The sequence below is a fragment of the Mustela erminea genome, chromosome 5 (genome assembly GCF_009829155.1).
Source record: "Mustela erminea isolate mMusErm1 chromosome 5, mMusErm1.Pri, whole genome shotgun sequence".
NCBI classification, from domain to species: Eukaryota; Metazoa; Chordata; class Mammalia; order Carnivora; family Mustelidae; genus Mustela; species Mustela erminea.
This window is the reverse complement of record NC_045618.1, coordinates 36,444,289-36,461,412: the sequence shown is the minus strand read 5'-3', so window position 1 is coordinate 36,461,412 and position 17,124 is coordinate 36,444,289. Positions and strand designations below refer to the sequence as shown.

Sequence of the window (17,124 nt, the reverse complement as noted above, 5' to 3'; positions counted from 1 at the left end):
TTCACAAAATATTAAATTTGTTCCTATATTTTAAAAAATAATGAAGCCATACTACAGGGTAATGGGGAGTTTCATACCTAGGTTAAAACGGCTGGCTTCACAGGAGCAAAATACCTCCAGTGCCCTTCTAAGAGCACCATTCCTTATTTTATAACTGAAGTTTGCGTAAATTTTTTAAATCATAATTCCTATTTCAGCCTTTGTAACCTGAACTCCCTTTCATTAAACAAAACAGAACAAAACAAAATCTTTTTAAAAAAACGATTTTTTCCTAAGGATGACTTGACTATTTACAGAAAGTAATTTGAATATGCTTTTTCTATTTCTATTCTGATTACTATTCTGTTTAGACATCTTATTTCCCAGGAGGTTCTGAACACCCCTTGCTCTCCCTGACACCTTTTTATTTTCCCTGACTTTGCTAAATAACCTCTATTTTTGCCTTTCCAGCTGAAGGCCACAGTCTTTTGCTAACCACATATTAATTCACAACTACAATGAAGAGAGGTAAGGCTGAACTGGCTGACCAAACGCCCCATCAACTAAGTATCACTCGAGTCGGAGCCAAAGAGCTCCCATGTCTCTGGGACAATGTCTACATTTCCACCTCCAGGTAAACAGAACCTTCAAATTGCTTATTAACATCTAGGCCAAGTAAGCAGACTCATCCAGTTCAGCTAAAAACATGAAACAGAAGGCAGAGCAGTCACCCTGAACTCAATGCATAAGGCTATCTCTGGCTCGTCACCTATGAAGGTGGGCTGTATAAAGACAATGAACATCCCCCTGATAATAAAGAAAAGGCCAGTGTGGGATTTTTTTTTTTTTTTTACTTTGCATCATTGCTATATTTGAAAAAATCTACATGAGGCTTTTAGTGTCTTTTTCTTTTCAGTCTTTCTGATATAAATGTAGCGTATCTAATCAATAAATGTTTATTAAGCATGTATCTTTCCAAAATCCATTAATAAATGATGAGTGGTGTTCAAAGAGATAGCTAGCCTTCACCATTAGAGCAATTTTTCTAGTGTCACTTGAGAACTGAACACAATAAGTCAACATTTATTGAACTAATATTTAAAGCAAATTCTATATGAAATTAATAAACCTCTCCAAAGATGTGTTTGCTTTTCTGTCTATTCTAACATTTGATGATGATATAATGACCTTTTCATATAGGACCAAAGTGAAGTTTATCTCAGATGATGAATTGTTCCTTCCTTAGAGCCACACTATAGACAAACAAAGTTAATTTTTTAAAAATATGAAAAAAGAATTTGCCAGTACTCTCCCATGAGGTAATTACATTAAGATTCCTAAGCCCTAAAACCTAGAACCCTGACTTAATTAGGTTATGGGGTTGGATTCAGTTATTTGGAAGTTCAACTACATTGATATAAATGGCTTAAAGGCAGGTCAGTCTTCTTTTGTATGTAAAGATTTTCTCCGTGCCTTTCTCCCTCCCTCCCTTTCTTTCAACAGCCAATTGCTAAGCTCTAAATACTAGAATTTCATGTAGGAATGAGGCACGTGGTTTTTGCCCTTAAGATGTATACCAGTAAAGTCAGGGAGACAGGCAAGTAAACCAGAATTTGAAGCATAGTGTTGTATGTGCTACCCAACTGAAGGATTACACCGAGTTCTGGGGAACATGTAGCAAGACATCAGGTTATTGTGCAGTTGTGAAAGATTGGTCAGATGAGCTAATGCCTGGATAGATTCTTGAAGTTAAATGGATTTACCCGTCAGAGGAGAGAAACAGCATTGAAAGCATGATTACTATTAGCTGAAACCGAACACAGTTGGTTAGTAACTACTCAGGTCAACTTACCTTTCACCATAAGTGATGCTTAGCTCATCCAGAACCCCACTGAGTTTAACCTGAAGTTCTTTCAGAATAGTACTAGCTTCAGGATCTAGCTGCAGAGAGACCATAAACAGTATTAATCTGGAGTTCTAAGAAAGCATGCTTTTGTTTCTCCTACAAGTGTTTTGCTTGCTACAAGGCAAACTTCAAACAACAGAACATATATACCTTCTTTCCGTTCCTTTTTCGATCTTTGAATTCAAGTGAAAAATTTAGGAAATTCTCGATATATATGAAAAAAAATTGATCGAAATGCATGGCATGCTTAGAAATAAGAACTACATAACAAAGCCTTTGTTGGTTACAGCAATGGGATGCAAGGCATGACAAGATAATCTCTGGAACACAGTGATTTCATAACTTTGAAAATATATCATATAATACATTAGTCAAATACACATGTTGCTTCAAAATGTATTTCAATCCTTAATATCCCTGTAAATACACAGGCCCATTACAAATTTAAGAGACAGTAAGAAAAAATAATTTTTGAGTATTCAATTGTAGCTTATTTTAAGGCATTTTTATATATGCCTTCAACTATGAAGACAACTTCATAGTTGTCTAACTATCCTGTGTAACTATGAAATTAAAAGAATAGGAAAAATAAATTATCCAAGTCCTCTAATGTTTCTCTGAGGTGATAGGCCTGACTTTTCTTCCTCAATGCCAATTTGCAGTTCAGAATTCAAGATCCAGTGTTTCTCATTTTGTTTTCATTTTTCTTTAAGAATTCAAATATTTATAGTTTGAAGTTAAACTTTTGAGCAAATTTAGGGTCAAAAGAAAAAATAATGAAATCAAGATAACATATCTGAAACTTATTTTTCCAATGCAAATTTTTAAAAGGCACCTATTCTTTTTACTTAGTTTTAGTTCTTAAAATAATGTTAATGATTACAAAAAAACCTGTACTACGCATAAACATAAACAAATACATCAGTCTATTAACTGACAGAATTTTTTTTGTAATTAAAGTTCAGGATCAACCGAAACTCTACTAGCACTTTAGAAACTTATTCTGTTCAGTAAGTGTGTTTTTGCAAACTAGTTGTCAAAAAAAGAATGACTTGTAAGAGACGCATTGTCTCAAGTTGATAGGAATTCATGTAAAGCAACCTAGAATATTCTTTGAAATTTAAGTCATCCTTCCTTTGAATCTTTAGAAATTATTTTCCTGCCAAGGAAAATATATATAATTCTTGTATAAGAATCTATAATTCTTATATAAGCTGATCTACTATTGAAAAGTAGGGATAGGATAAAGCCAACTTTTGGGAGTAGAAAAAATTAAAGGAGGACTTAGTATAAACAGGAGAACCTAAGAAGGACAGTAAAAATGCAGGACCCAATAGCAATTTAAACTCCTGGGAGCAAGCCTAGGACCAATTAATATCCCAGTATACACTGGTCATTAAGTACTGTAATCCTCCAGGAGTGTTTTCTAGTACTAAGAAAATGTTAGGAAGAAGTAATATTTATATATCTCAACAAGCTTGTATTAACACAACTAAAAACACTTGAATGGAAATAAAAAACTCCATTTGGCATCTAACTGTTGATTATATCAGACCAATCCTTGATGTCAGCTTTGACTCAAAATCAGGTGGTTTCCACATTGGTTAGTTTCTCTGCCCTTATAGAGCTGATGTGATTCTTCTGGACTTTATCTTTTTTCTGTCCCTGTCAATAGACAGGGTTCCAGCTCTTACCCACAGCACACAAGCCAGTATAACAAATATTAATTTCTCTAGGAGTTGGAAAATTGGAATATCCTTGAGTCTCATACTTTCTGAGAGTTCCATTAAGCTATAACTGGTTGTAAGGCAGTGATTCAGGAAGACAATTAGAAGGTATGTACTTTAAAAAGACATTTACAGGCATTTAAAACACAAATAGCCTAATAAACCTTAACTCCTCGAACTTCAACCAGGAAGACATTTGTGGATTTCCTGTCCTAATCCTAGGGAACCATGCAGCCTGGGTTTTTATTTTTATTTTATTTTATTGTCTTGCCATTGACCTAATAGCAATTTTAACCTGATTTCATTTGGGTAAGATTGTGAGGGAATAAGAATGAGAGAGAAGTCCTTCCATCATTTTCTTTAGGCTCCCCACTCTTTGGTAAGCCACTTGGGGTGACAGACGGTAGTTCTCCACTAACACATCTGCCGTCTCCAAGGAAATGGCTATGAGAGTAGAGTTTTCTTTAGGAAATGGGGTTACTTCTTAATTAAAAATGTGCGCTCAGTTTTCCTATTAGTTTGATATATATTGATGGTTTTTTCACTTGTTAAGATAATGACTTTAAAGTCATAAACACAAAGAATAGGTAGGTCAGTTGGATGAGATTATGCTATTTTCCCATAAATTATTTTAGTCCACTTTGGTATTTTGTGAATGGAAATTTCTTATCACAGAATTGGCCGTTGCTTGAAAATCTGAAACTGTCAAATCTATAGCAATTTCAATATTGGATGACAGTTTCCATTTCCTAAGAGAAGCTTAAGTTTCTAAGTAGGTGGAGACAAACACCTCTGTCATGTAACCCGCCCAAAAAAAAAAAAAAAAAAGGAAAGTTTTAGTTAAGTACTTGATGTTTATCTGATCCAAATCATACCATTAAACCACTGAAACAGTATTCAGTATTATGAAGCTAAATTGAAGGTCTTTTGTAATAATAACTGTTATAAATATCATACTCATCTAGTTATAAAACAATCTCTTTAGGCAGAAAAGTAACCGATTTTTGAATTCTGCATTTCTTTATGTACCTGTATTGGAAAAATTTTCCTTGCTACTACAAACTTCCTAAAGTTTGTAAAGAATCATAACTTGGGTTATCAGGCTTTATTACCTAAGTTACCCACAGCTTGTTTTAGAAATTATTGGCTACTTTGAAAAGGTAAAAGACTACCTGATTTTTATTTCCTCCAAGATTTAAAACTTAGCTAGGTTCTAACTGTAATATGGTATCAAATAACAAAATTAACTTGCATTTTTGTAGTGTTGTTTAGTTATTAAAAGCACACACACACACACACACACACACACACATACACAAACATGAAAAAAAAAACAACAACAACAAAGAAACCAAGCATTCAAAGTAACAGTTATTTACTGTCCACAGAAACCTGGCAAGACAGAAAGGGCGGCAAAACATATTCAGGACACTAAATGAGAAGAACATGCAGCAAAGAATACTTTATCCTGCAAGGCTGACATTCAAAATGGATGGAGAAATAAAGATCTCCAAGACCAGCCAGGCTTAAAAGAGAATGTGACCACCAAACTGTCACTACAAGAAATATTAAGGGGGGGAGTTGGTTTATAAAAGAAGAAAGAAGGCAAGAGTGACATAGAACAGTAATCTATGGAGACAAACTATAGAAACAAGGGCTTCACAGGCAACATGATGTCAATAAAAACATATTTTCCAATAGTCACTCTCAATGTGAATGGCCTAAATACTCCCATAAAATGATACAGGATTGCATACTGAATGAAAAGACAGGACCCATCCATATGCTGTCTACAAAAGAACTATTTGGAACCTAAAGATACATCCAGACTGAAAGTGAAAGGATGGAGAAGTATCTTTCATGCCAACAGGCCTCAAAAGAAAGCTGGGGTAGTGATTGTCATATCAGATAAATTAAATTTCAAACTAAAGACTATAGTCAGAAATAAGGAAGGACACTACATCATTCTTAAAGAGTCTATCCACCAAGAAGATCTAACAATTATAAATATTTATGCTCCCAATATGGGAGCAGCCAACTGCATAAGCCAACTATTAATCAAGATAAGAAGTCTGATTGATATGAAAACATTAATAGTAGGGGATTTTAACACACCACTATCAGTAATAGATCATCCAAGCAGAAAATCAATAATTAAAACAGAACATTGAATGACACATTGGACCAGATGGACCTTATAGATATATACAGAACATTCCATCCTAAAACAGCAGAATACTCATTCTTCTCGAGCATACATGGAACTTTCTCCAGAATAGACCACATACTGGGTCACAAACCACAGCTCCAATACCAAAAGATTGAGATTATTCCCTGCATATTCTCAGACCAGAATGCTTTGAAACTGGAACTCAGCCACAATAAAAAGTTTGGAAGGAATTCAAACACTTGGAAGCTAAAGAACACCCCGCTTAAGAATGTTTGGGTCAACCAAGAAATCAAAGAAGAACTTAAACAATTCATGGAAACCAATGAGAATGAAGACTCATCAGTCCAAAACCTATGGGATATGGCAAAGGCAGTCCTAAGGGGAAAATACATAGCCTCCAAGCCTCCCTCAAAAAAATTGAAAAGTCCAAAATACACCAGCTCTCTTTACACCTTAAAGAACTAGAAAGTCAATAACAAATTAAGCCAACCCCACACACAAGAAGGGGAATAATCAAGATTAGAGCAGAGATCCATGAGTTAGAAACTAGAGATATAGTAGAACACATCAATGAAACTAGAAGTTGGTTTTTAAAAGAATCAATCAGATTGATAAACCACTGGCCAAACTAATCCAAAAGAAAAGAGAGAGGATCCAAATTAATAAAATTATGAATGAAAAGGGAGAGATTATGATTAATGCTAAGGAAATAGAAACAATCATCAGAAATTATTATCAACAGTTATATGTCAATAAGTTAAGCAACCTCAAAAAAATGGATGCATTTCTGGAAACCTATAAACTTCCAAAATTGAATCAGGAAGAAACTGACAATCTGAATGGACAAATATCTAGTAATGAGATTGAAGTAGTCATCAAAAGCATGCATTAAGCATGATTAATGCTTCCCAGAAAGGGAAATTAGAGAATCAATTCCATTTACTATAGCACCAAGAACCATAAGATACCCGGGAATAAACCTAACCAAAGAGGTAAAAGATCTGTACTCAAGGAACTACAGAACACTCATGAAAGAAATTGAAGAAGACCCAAAAAAGATGGAAGAGCATTCCATGCTTATGAATTGGAAGAATAAACATTGTTAAAATGTCTACACTGCCTAGAACAATCTATACTTTCAATGCCATCCCGATTAAAATTTCACCAATATTTTTCAAAGAGCTGGAACAAACAATCCTAAAATCTGTATGGAACTAAAAGAGACCCCCAATTGGTAAGGAAATGTTGAGAAAGAAAAACAAAACTGGGGGCACCATGTTGCCTGATTTCAAGCTTTACTACAAAGCTGTGATCACCAAGACAGCATGGTACTGACACAAAAACAGACACGTAGACCAGTGGAACAGAGTAGAGAGCCCAGATATGGACTGACAACTTTATGGCCAACTAATCCTCGACAAAGCAGGAAAAAATATACGGTGGGAAAAAAGAGAGTCTCTTCAATAAAGAGAAAATTGGACAGCTACATATAGAAGAACAAAACTCGACCATTCTCTTACACCATACGTAAAGATAAACTTGAAATGGATAAAAGATCTCAACATGAGGCAGGAATCTATCAAAATCTTAGAGGAGAACATAGGCAGTAATCTCTTTGACTTTGGCTGCAGCAACTTCTTTCAAGACACATCTCTCCAAAGGCAAAGGAAACAAAAGTGAAAATGAACTTTTGGAACTTCATCAAGATCAAAAGCTTTTGCAAAGGAAACAAAGAGGCAACCCATGGAATGGGAGAAGATATTTGCAAATGACAGTACAGAAAAAGGGCTGATAACCCTCCACAGATTATCACATCAAAAAATGGGCAGAAGACATGAACAGACACTTCTGCAAAGAAGACATACAAATGGCTAACAGACACATGAAAAAATGTTCATCATCATTAGCCATCAGGGAGATTCAAATTAAAACCACATTGAGGTACCACATTACACCAGTCAGAATGGCCAAAATCAATAAGACAGTAAGCAACAAGTGTTGGAGAGGATGTGGAGAAAGGGGAACCCTCTTACACTGTTGGTGGGAATGCAAGTTGGTGCAGCTACTTTGGAAAATAGTGTGGAGATTCCTTAAGAAATTAAAAATAGAGCTACCATATGACCCTGCCATTGACTACAGGGTATTTACCCCAAAGATACAGATGTAGTGAAAATAAAGGCCATTTGTACCCCAATGTTCATGGCAGCAAAGGCCACAGTCACCAAACTATGGAAAGAGCCAAAATGGTCTTCAACAGACAGATGGATAAAGAAGATATGGTCCATGTTTACAATGGTAGTATGTATTATGTATGTATATATATCAGAGTGTGGTGATAGAGATCAGAAAGGATGAATACCCAAATTTTTTATCAACCTGGATGGGGCTGGAGGAGATTATGCTGAGTGAAATAAGCAGAGAGAGTCAATTATCATATGGTTCCACTTACTTGTGGAGTATAAAGAATAACACGGAGGGCATGGGGAGATGGAGAGGAGAAGTGAGTGGTGGAATTCGGAGGGGGAGATGAAACATGAGAGACTGTGAACTCTGAGAAAAACTGAGGGTTTTGGAAGGGAGGGTGGGGGTTGAGTGAGCCTGGTGGTAGGTATTAAGGAGGGCACATATTGCATGGAGCACTGGGTGTGGTGCATAAACAATTTTTAAAAAGTAAAAACAAAACAAAAGTAACAGTTATTAAATTTATTCTAATGAGAAACTGAATTACCATGTGTACCTAAACAACTTCCCTGGCAAAAAATAAACAATAAATGGCTCCACATTGAAAATTTAAGAATACGAAGTCAAAATGTGAATTTACAGTAAAGCTTTCAAAACAGATCTTAACCACTTTCCATGAAGGGTTTTAGAATCCCGAAATCAAGGCTGGTAACATGCAGGTAACACCACTGAGCTGTGATAATAAAAATTACATGTCTGGAAGAGATAGCCAGCATGCAAGTTATCTTTTAAGTTCTTTTTCCTTAAGACCTACTTTTTTTCCTTTAAAAGACAATTTACCTATCACCTCAATTCTCCCTACTTCCCGTGTTTCTGGCCCCACGCAGTTAGGAGCTCTAACTTCTGCACCAACTGTGCTGTTGACTACAATGTTTTATACAACTCTCTTTTAATTGTTCTCTGATTAATCTCTTCCACTGAAATCTATCTTCCTTAACTGTCCATCCTGGGTGTCTGTCCCAGGATGCCCAGGCATTCACCAAATATTTGAGGAAGTAGGTGAGGGCCGAAAGAAGCATGAAAATTTTCCCTCAACGGAAATCCTGATATCCAGAGTGCTCCTTCTTGGAGTCATAATTTGCATTGACTATTAATAGAATACTTTTGAGTTTGAAATGTTTCATTCCTTAGCAACCATATATTCTGGAGTTACAAACTCAGTCCTGATTTCAAATTTTTGTCTCATTGTCAGACCAAGTCAGATTATGTCTTGATACTCAGCTGGTTCTAAAAATATTATTACCATATCCACTCTGCATGTTTTGTTTGTTCATTTTTTACCAGCATGAAGTCTCTCCCTAAGGGATGTAAAGGGAGTAAATGTTTCACCCTCTTAAAATAGCAACTGTATATCCAACCATCAAACTCTTGCTAGAGATGTAACTAGTCAGTTGGAAAGAGGCATTTAAACTCTTTCGAAAGCTCAACACAAACTCTTGAAAAATAAAATCTTTGTGGGAAGGAAGATATTTTGTGTGAATTTGATTCCTTTTCTCCATTTTTCATTACTATCTCATTTCCTTTCTGTTGTTTACAGTTTACTAGGTTATTTTTCCTCCTGTTCAGCTCATCAGTGTTCGAGTTACCTTATTTGCTTCCCGAAAGCAGTACAGAGCAGGGAGACTAATTACTCCCTGAGCCTCATCTACACAGGGTCTAAAATTGGATCATCAGACTGATGGATTTTCCACTCTGAAGATTTTTGCAGAAAAATCTTTTAATAAATGCAAATTTCATAACTCTTTCTATGAAAAAGAAAGTCTCATTTCCAAGGAAAACACTGTTCAACTTGAGCTCTTGGTTCTTCCTGTTGGATTTTATCCCATCAAATATCCCCTTCTATTTTCCATCCCTCTATCTTTACCTCTATGACCACATCCTGTTAAGTGTGCTCAAACAGTATTTTGTTAAAGTAAAAAAAAAAAGAACAATTTAAAAAATAAAACCCCAACTTATTTTGTACTCTCTTCTCATCAACATCTTGTTAGTAATTTTTTTCTTCTCTTGACCAAATTGTTCAGTCTCCTTATTTCTTAAATATTTAACTGTGCTAGTATAGTTTCTGCTGAGTACAACACTGAAATTTTCACATATAGATCACCAGTGATCTCTTAATTGTGATTTCCAGTGACTTTATTCAGCCCATTCATGCTGCATTCACTTTGGCTTTCTCAAGCTCTTTATTCCTTGTTTCTGTAGAGACTACCTTCTCCTAGCTCTATTTTTCTATCATTTGTCTCTGACTTTCATTCTTCTCTGTACTCCTTAGATATCAATATTTTCATTTCCTCATCTACTCTTTTTTTTTACTCTATTCTCTCTTCTTGAGCAATCACACCCATGCCTATGTCTTTTAACTCCCACCCCTGTGTTAGCAACCCCCTGAATCTATATCTACAGCTTTAACAGGGGTCTGAGCATCATGTCTATATTCTCTCATGCCTATCCACCTTTTCTACATGGATGACCTAAATGTCAACATATCAAAAAGTGAACTTATTACCTGTCCATCCTTAACTTATGTCTCTGACTTGATAGCATACAGTTGTTTAAGGCAGAAATCTGAAAATCATCTTTGATTCCTCTTTGCCTTCTACCTTCCACATTCACTTGTATACCAAATATGATGATATCTATGAAATACTTTCTCTATCTGTCCTCTCCTCTTCAATTTCTGATGCAGAATTTTTTCTCATCTAGATTATAATGCAATTATCTCAAAATTGTGTTCTTGTTCCCTTTTTTATTCTATCCTCCTAACTATACCTAGAGTTGTTTTAATGAAGGGTAACCCTGCTACCTCACCAGTTGGCTTTCAACAAAGGAAGTGCTTCAAACAATTTATTATAATCTTATCTGGGGTGTGCTTTTTTTTTTTTTTCTTAATATAACTTCTCTCCAACCCTTCTATGTGATCAGAATTTATCATCCTAAAATGGTCAGCTCAACTTACAATATATGATTGAGGAATCACTGAACATTCCCTAGTGAATCCAGCAGGAAATTGCTCTCCTTGGAATGTCCTAAATCACTTTGTAGAGGTATGGCATTCAGCATGGGGCCTATGGTACGTTGTCTGAAATTTAAAAACGTACATGGTCTTCTGTATTTAAAAAAAAAAAAAAAAAAAAGTGTCCTAGCTCCACCCATGCTACCCTGGGGTCTTTTTTTTTTTTTTCTTTTTGATTCCTTCTAGAAGAGACTCTCCCCCAAGAACTTACAAAATAAGACCATTTTAAGAAACAGACTCTGACATTTTCTTTATGCCATTCAGGTTTGCATGAACTGTTGTGGTAGAGTATCAGTTATATAAATTAATGCTTCTAACTTCTGGTTTCAAAAGTTGAATGTCAGTAGCTGTCTCTCATCCTAATTAAAGCGAGTATGCGGTAAATCCAACTGTCACAGTGCTTCAAATCAACTAAATGCCTTTGAGATATGTTAAGGTAGGTTCTTCAGCCTAGACAACTGAAGGGGGAAAAAATGCCTTTCCTTTTTCTCTGTACTTGGGAAAAAATGATACCTTCAAACCTTGTGTGAGTAACATGACATTAGTTTCTCTTAACTGGAAGTTTTTTTTTTTTTTTCTGTCTTACCTATAGACTATGCCTCTACTCTTTGGATTGCTAACAAGATTGTCCTTATAACCGCAGAATTTTAGAATTAGAATGAATTTCAGAAACCATACGGTACCACCCCAGCTCGTTTTTACAAGCCGGAAAACTGAGGCAATGTGCCATGCTCTCTGACGTATCTGGGGACACATGAGGATTGAGAAGCAGAAGACTAAGAAGCCATTTTTTTTTTTCTTTTAAAGGCAGTCTCTCCTGAAAACCCTCATTTAAAAAAAATAAGTATAATAACTGGACGGAGAAGGAACTTTGGGCTTTTTAGCTCCGTCTATTGGCTGACTAACCATGAAACCAGACAGAGTAGGATTCAGTCAAGGGTAGAAGAAACAAGACACAGAACTGATGTTCAGGAATTATTCTGTTAAAAGCCGCCTTTATTACCCTGTCTCGCTCTGGCTTCCCTGTTCTGCTGTCCGGATTACTGCGTCCATCTGCTGTTAGGTGATGTGAATGTGGTCTGTTCAGTGAACTGCACTGAGAACCTGTTGAGCATTAATCAGTAGGGGCACAATTCCCTCAGCCATTTGCATGAGGTGCCGGAGGGCCCCCCAAGCAACCACGAGAAGAGAGCGGGAACTGGCTGGGTTAGAGAGGTGAGTTTGTCTCGTTTGCATGGATCGATGGTTTGTGAAGGCAGACAATCACAGTAGAAGAGCATCACAAGACAATAAAACAGGCCTATTATAGAAAATGTCAGTTAAATTCTTTTTTTTTGTTTTTTCCTCCCTCCTGGCTGTGGCTTGAATTCTCTTTCAAATTTTATTAAGGTTCAGAGACAGGCGAGCTTCAAAAGAGGCCCGATGGCAAAAGAGTGACCCTGTGCTCTCCCGGGAATGCTCTGGGGAATGAGGGTGACCAGAAGCACCTGCTTCAATCTGTACTTCATCGTGACCTGGGTCACCTGCCCAGAAACTCTTCCCGAAACCTCCTAGATAGCGCCTTGCCTTAATTTCACAAGCGTAGCACCTAGCTGAACTTTCCATGGTAGAGGCACTACATTCTTAATCATATTTATTAATCACCTCTATGCGATTTGCCCTTCTGGCCCTCATTATTCTTTTAATTTTCTATTAAGTCCGATTTGTTAACCATAATTGTAGAGATGACTCTGAGGAGAGAGAAACCCCGTAAGAGCTGAATGCTGCTGGAATGAAAGGCCACAACCTCAAACGCTCACTTCTCCTTGTTATCTGCCATCATAAATCTAAAAATAACTGCTCGCTCTTACTGAATTCAGCCAGAGGACAGCCCACCTTTGCACTCTGTGTACACATTAAGAGGTTAGAGGTTTCAGTTTAGTTTTCGAATTGTTGCAGGGCGAGATATAACAGTTACAACTTTCATTTAAAAGGTATTTTTAAATTTAGAAAGTGTTGGGCTGGGGGGCGGTGGGGGGAGGTGAGGGGGTCTCCAACTCCCAAACTTTATTACTTTAATTGTTCTGACTCCATTAATAAACTCCCATCTCAATTCCTGCTGCCCTATAGATTCGGTAAATATAACTGGCAACAACAGATTCTTCTATAAAATAGGAAAAAAAAAGCTTTGCAAACTGTTTTAGGAAACAATTTTAGAACTAAAAGGGAGCTACAACTAGTTTACATTGTCTATTTTCTTATCTAAGACATCTGATGCATATGTTATAATTTGCTTTATAATTGCTGGAAAAGATGAAAATAGTAGATTCTCATTAATGTATTAACTAGTGAGTCATATCACTATTTACATTAAGAAGAAAAGGTGAGACAGATCAGAAACTTGAACATAAAGCTTAGCCTCCATACAATGTCACCACCTTTTGATAAGATTATGTGTGAAATGTAAGCATAAAGTCTAAAATGTTAAAGAAAAATTCTGAATGTTAATTTATCACTACTAATTGGTCACCTATACTTATGGATTACTGCATGCCCTAATACAACAGGATATTTGCCTCTATGACTGCATGCTGTCTCAAGGCCGATTCAAACATATGGTATCATTTGTGTCCTCAAGATTCAAAGCATTAAGTAGATCAGTCAAATATGTTGCCCATATTAGGCAAAGGGGCACTCAGAGCCATTTCCTAATTACTGGATAGCTGTTCTGAAAACAAAGAGAAGTAATTCTCAAAATGTGGTCCCCTGAGCAGTAGAACAGCATCAGCTGGGAATTTGTTAGGAAAGTACATAATCAGGCCCCGCCCAACCTACAGAATCAAAAAGTCCAGGGATGGAACTCAGCAATGTGTGTTTTAATCAGTAACCCAGGCATTTCTGATGTATACTGAAGTTCAAGAACTATCAGCGTAAAGTATTATTTCCTTTAAAACAGTGCTCTTTCAATCCCCCTGTTGCCAGCAAGTATAAAGTTAAAAGGATAATGCTCAGAAAAATATGATGGGTGTTCATTTCTGTCCTCTCCAGTGGGGATTTGCTTAGCTGAAGACAAAGTCCTTACAGCTAACAGGTTTTACAGTGAATTTCAATCAGCTACATGCATACACTTTTCAGTCAGATGCAGTTTCTAACTCTTCAAATTCAACATTAAAAAAATGCAAAAGCATATAGACAATGCTTTTTTGAAACAAAAGTGTAGTTAAATTGCTCATGAAAATATACACATGTTTACGATATGTGGTGTTATGTTCCAGATTCCATGGCACTGTTCAGGAAAGTCTACCATGGTGAAATGCATCAAGAAATTCATTATGTTTTTGAGACACAGCAATGAAAATAATATTGCCACTGTGCCTAATTAGTTTGCTTTGTGGCCAACAGAATTAAGAGAATTTAGGTAAGTGAACAAATGCCTTTATTTCCCCTAAATGTCTTAATGATGACTAACTTCTAGCATTTGAAATACTGTCAGGAAGTTAGCAGGGTTATGGACAATTATGAATTCTATCGTTCAGATGATTGTGCCAATACAATATTGTGAAGGAGTAATGCCTCTTCCGCTTACAGAGCGTGGTCATAATTCTTCTAAGTCAATTACTACAAGTTCTCCAGAGCTCCATAACAAATACCTACGACTTCCTGAAATGAAATTAAATTTTGGATTATCTGATTTTCTTTCTCATGTACTTATACAAATTAGATTGCAGATCAAGGAAATGCAAAAAAGTCCTTTTCATAGGCTGTAGCTATATTATTTTTAAGAAAAAATGAATACAAGTTGTATATTTATTTGCAGTTGCTCTACACTCAATTATACTAAGTTATACTGAGTTTAATAAGCTATTAAAGTAATGTAAACCAAAGTACATCCATTTTACTTTTGAGGTATTTGAGCTATGTGAGAATGATAAAACGATCATTCACTAGTAATGAAAATTACTACCTGGCATCCCAACAATATTTTTGCCATTACTATGTCTTAAAAAGACTGATAATGAAGCAGGGCGATTGTGGGGCACATAATTTAACTTCCAGCACAATACCAGGGCTTGGCTACTTCATCTGGTTTAGTTAATGTGTCCCAAAACAATATGCACATGAAAAATCACATGAGATGCTTTATTAAAGAAATGCACACACACACACACACACACACACACACGACTCCAGGCCTCATTTCTAAGATTATACTCGCTTCATGGCCCATGTGACTTATTATGTTTTTTTTATTCTTTACAGTGATCAGAGTTGTCATGTCAAAACATGCTCCTCGTCTTTACACAAGAAAGCGTGTGGGAAAGTCAAAATAGAGGAAAAGAAATTTAGTGGTTTGTTTTACTCTTTTAAGTAGGGCGCTAGATAAAAAAAAAAAAAAGAAAAGAAAAAAATGTGCCCACATGACGTCCAGGATATCATGCATGCAGGTGGTAACAGAATCTGGTTAGGACTGCCTGGGAGCCCCCGACAGGAAACAGCCTCACCCAGAAAAAGAGGGTTTTGTTTTGTTTGTTTGGTTTTTTCCCGCCTTAAGGAAAAAAAAAAAAAAAAAGTTTTCAACATATTTGTTTCCAGAGGGAAGAGAGGCTGATCCTATTAGGAGAGAAGAGCTACCCCAACAGTGGAGGTTCAAGCAGAAGAGAGCTATGGCATCAAGCAACTGGGCCTGCGAGGGGTGAGCACTTGGCAGGGGTGGGACAGGTGAGCCATGCTGCTGTTAGGGGCCAGCGGAGACACACGTGGCATCCAAAACGATACTGAGCAAGTACGTAAGCAATTCATCATTTGTTAATTAGACTTCTGCAGCAAGAAGTGCACATCCTAGCACAAGCGGTAGGGGACAAAAGCTAAGAAACTCCTAAAAGGAAAAGGAGGAGGCAGGGAAGCTTCCCCCAACACCACCAGTCAAGGTTTTATAAGGAGTTCCAGGGCGAGAGGAGAACCGGCGTCAGGACACGCTGCGCTCCCTCTCAAGGCCACCGAGCAGAGCATGCCCGCATTAAGTTCCATATAAACCTCTCATATCAAAGGGTCAGTTGTGTCATTCTCCATAAAATCCTTTTCCATCCTTATAAAAGCCCCCAGTTAAGCAACCCAAGTCCATCCTGCCATCTACAGGTAACTGATTGTTATTTTGAGATTCTGGTGCCCTGAGGAGGTCGAGTGTAGCAAAGAGCAACTCTAACATAAATCTGTGTCAATCACAGTTCTTTCTCGTGGGAGGTTCAATGTGACACCCAGACTTGAGTTCAGGTCTTGCTTCCTCCTGACATTCCATCAGTCCCCATGCCAGTACTGACTGGGAGTGCTGAAAGCTTTTTCCAGTAACAGATGATGAGGTGAAAGTAGAAAACATAAGATAAAAGAAACTGTGTATAGAAAGGAGACAGAACATCAAAAGATGATGGAGAGAGGAAGGGAAGGAATGTATAAGATTTAAATGCAGGAAAAGAAAGGAGCTAGGGTCCTTGCTGCCTCCTAACAAATTACAGTGTTAGAAACTGGACAATTATTTCATTCACTGAATTGCATTTTCCCTTTAAATTATGTATGAGGAATTTAGCAACTGACCTTGCAAGAGTCAAGAGGGTAGAAGGCATGAACCCCAGGATTTCTTTCTTCATTACTTTCTCCAATAAGTAGAGTCCTATGATTTAGCTATAGAGTTGTATCTAAATTTTTCATGTGAAACCCACATAACTGCCAACTGGCCATTTTATGCTAGGTAAAGTATCCATTCTTGTTTTGGTGAACAAGCTAAGCTGCCCCACAACATTTTTGGTTAGTGAGCAGCGTGGCCCACACAGCTTCCTATAAGGACAGGTTTGCTTTGTCTTATTAATACTCAGCTCAGCTGGGTATTAGTCACATTAGAGTCCAACAATGGAAGAGAGTAAGGAAGCAGAAGTAGCATTAGGAGAAATTTCTGGAAGTGTGGCATTTTAAATATAACTTTATCCTTCCACAGTTTATGGTCTTTAAAATTCAGTAAGAGGCAGAATTTCCCACAAGAAATCACTGATCTCTTCATGGCTCTTCAAACAGAAAGTGGACTTAAAGTCTGAATATAAAACATCATTCCAATTAAAAAGGG

At 36.8% G+C, this 17,124-nt stretch overlaps 1 protein-coding gene and 1 long non-coding RNA gene across 2 annotated transcripts in view; one reads left to right on the top strand and one right to left on the bottom strand.

Moving 5' to 3' along the window:
- The window catches only part of LOC116590608, a 30,860-nt gene extending 18,826 nt beyond the window's left edge, over positions 1–12,034 (top strand). The window contains exon 3 of the long non-coding RNA XR_004285677.1: positions 11,626–12,034. This is a non-coding gene — a long non-coding RNA (uncharacterized LOC116590608). The remainder of the gene's footprint in view (positions 1–11,625) is intronic.
- The window catches only part of UNC13C (unc-13 homolog C), a 612,072-nt gene that overhangs the window by 88,003 nt on the left and 506,945 nt on the right, over positions 1–17,124 (bottom strand). The window contains 1 exon segment of the mRNA XM_032342611.1: positions 1,832–1,920. Coding sequence (XP_032198502.1) covers positions 1,832–1,920 — 89 coding nt within the window.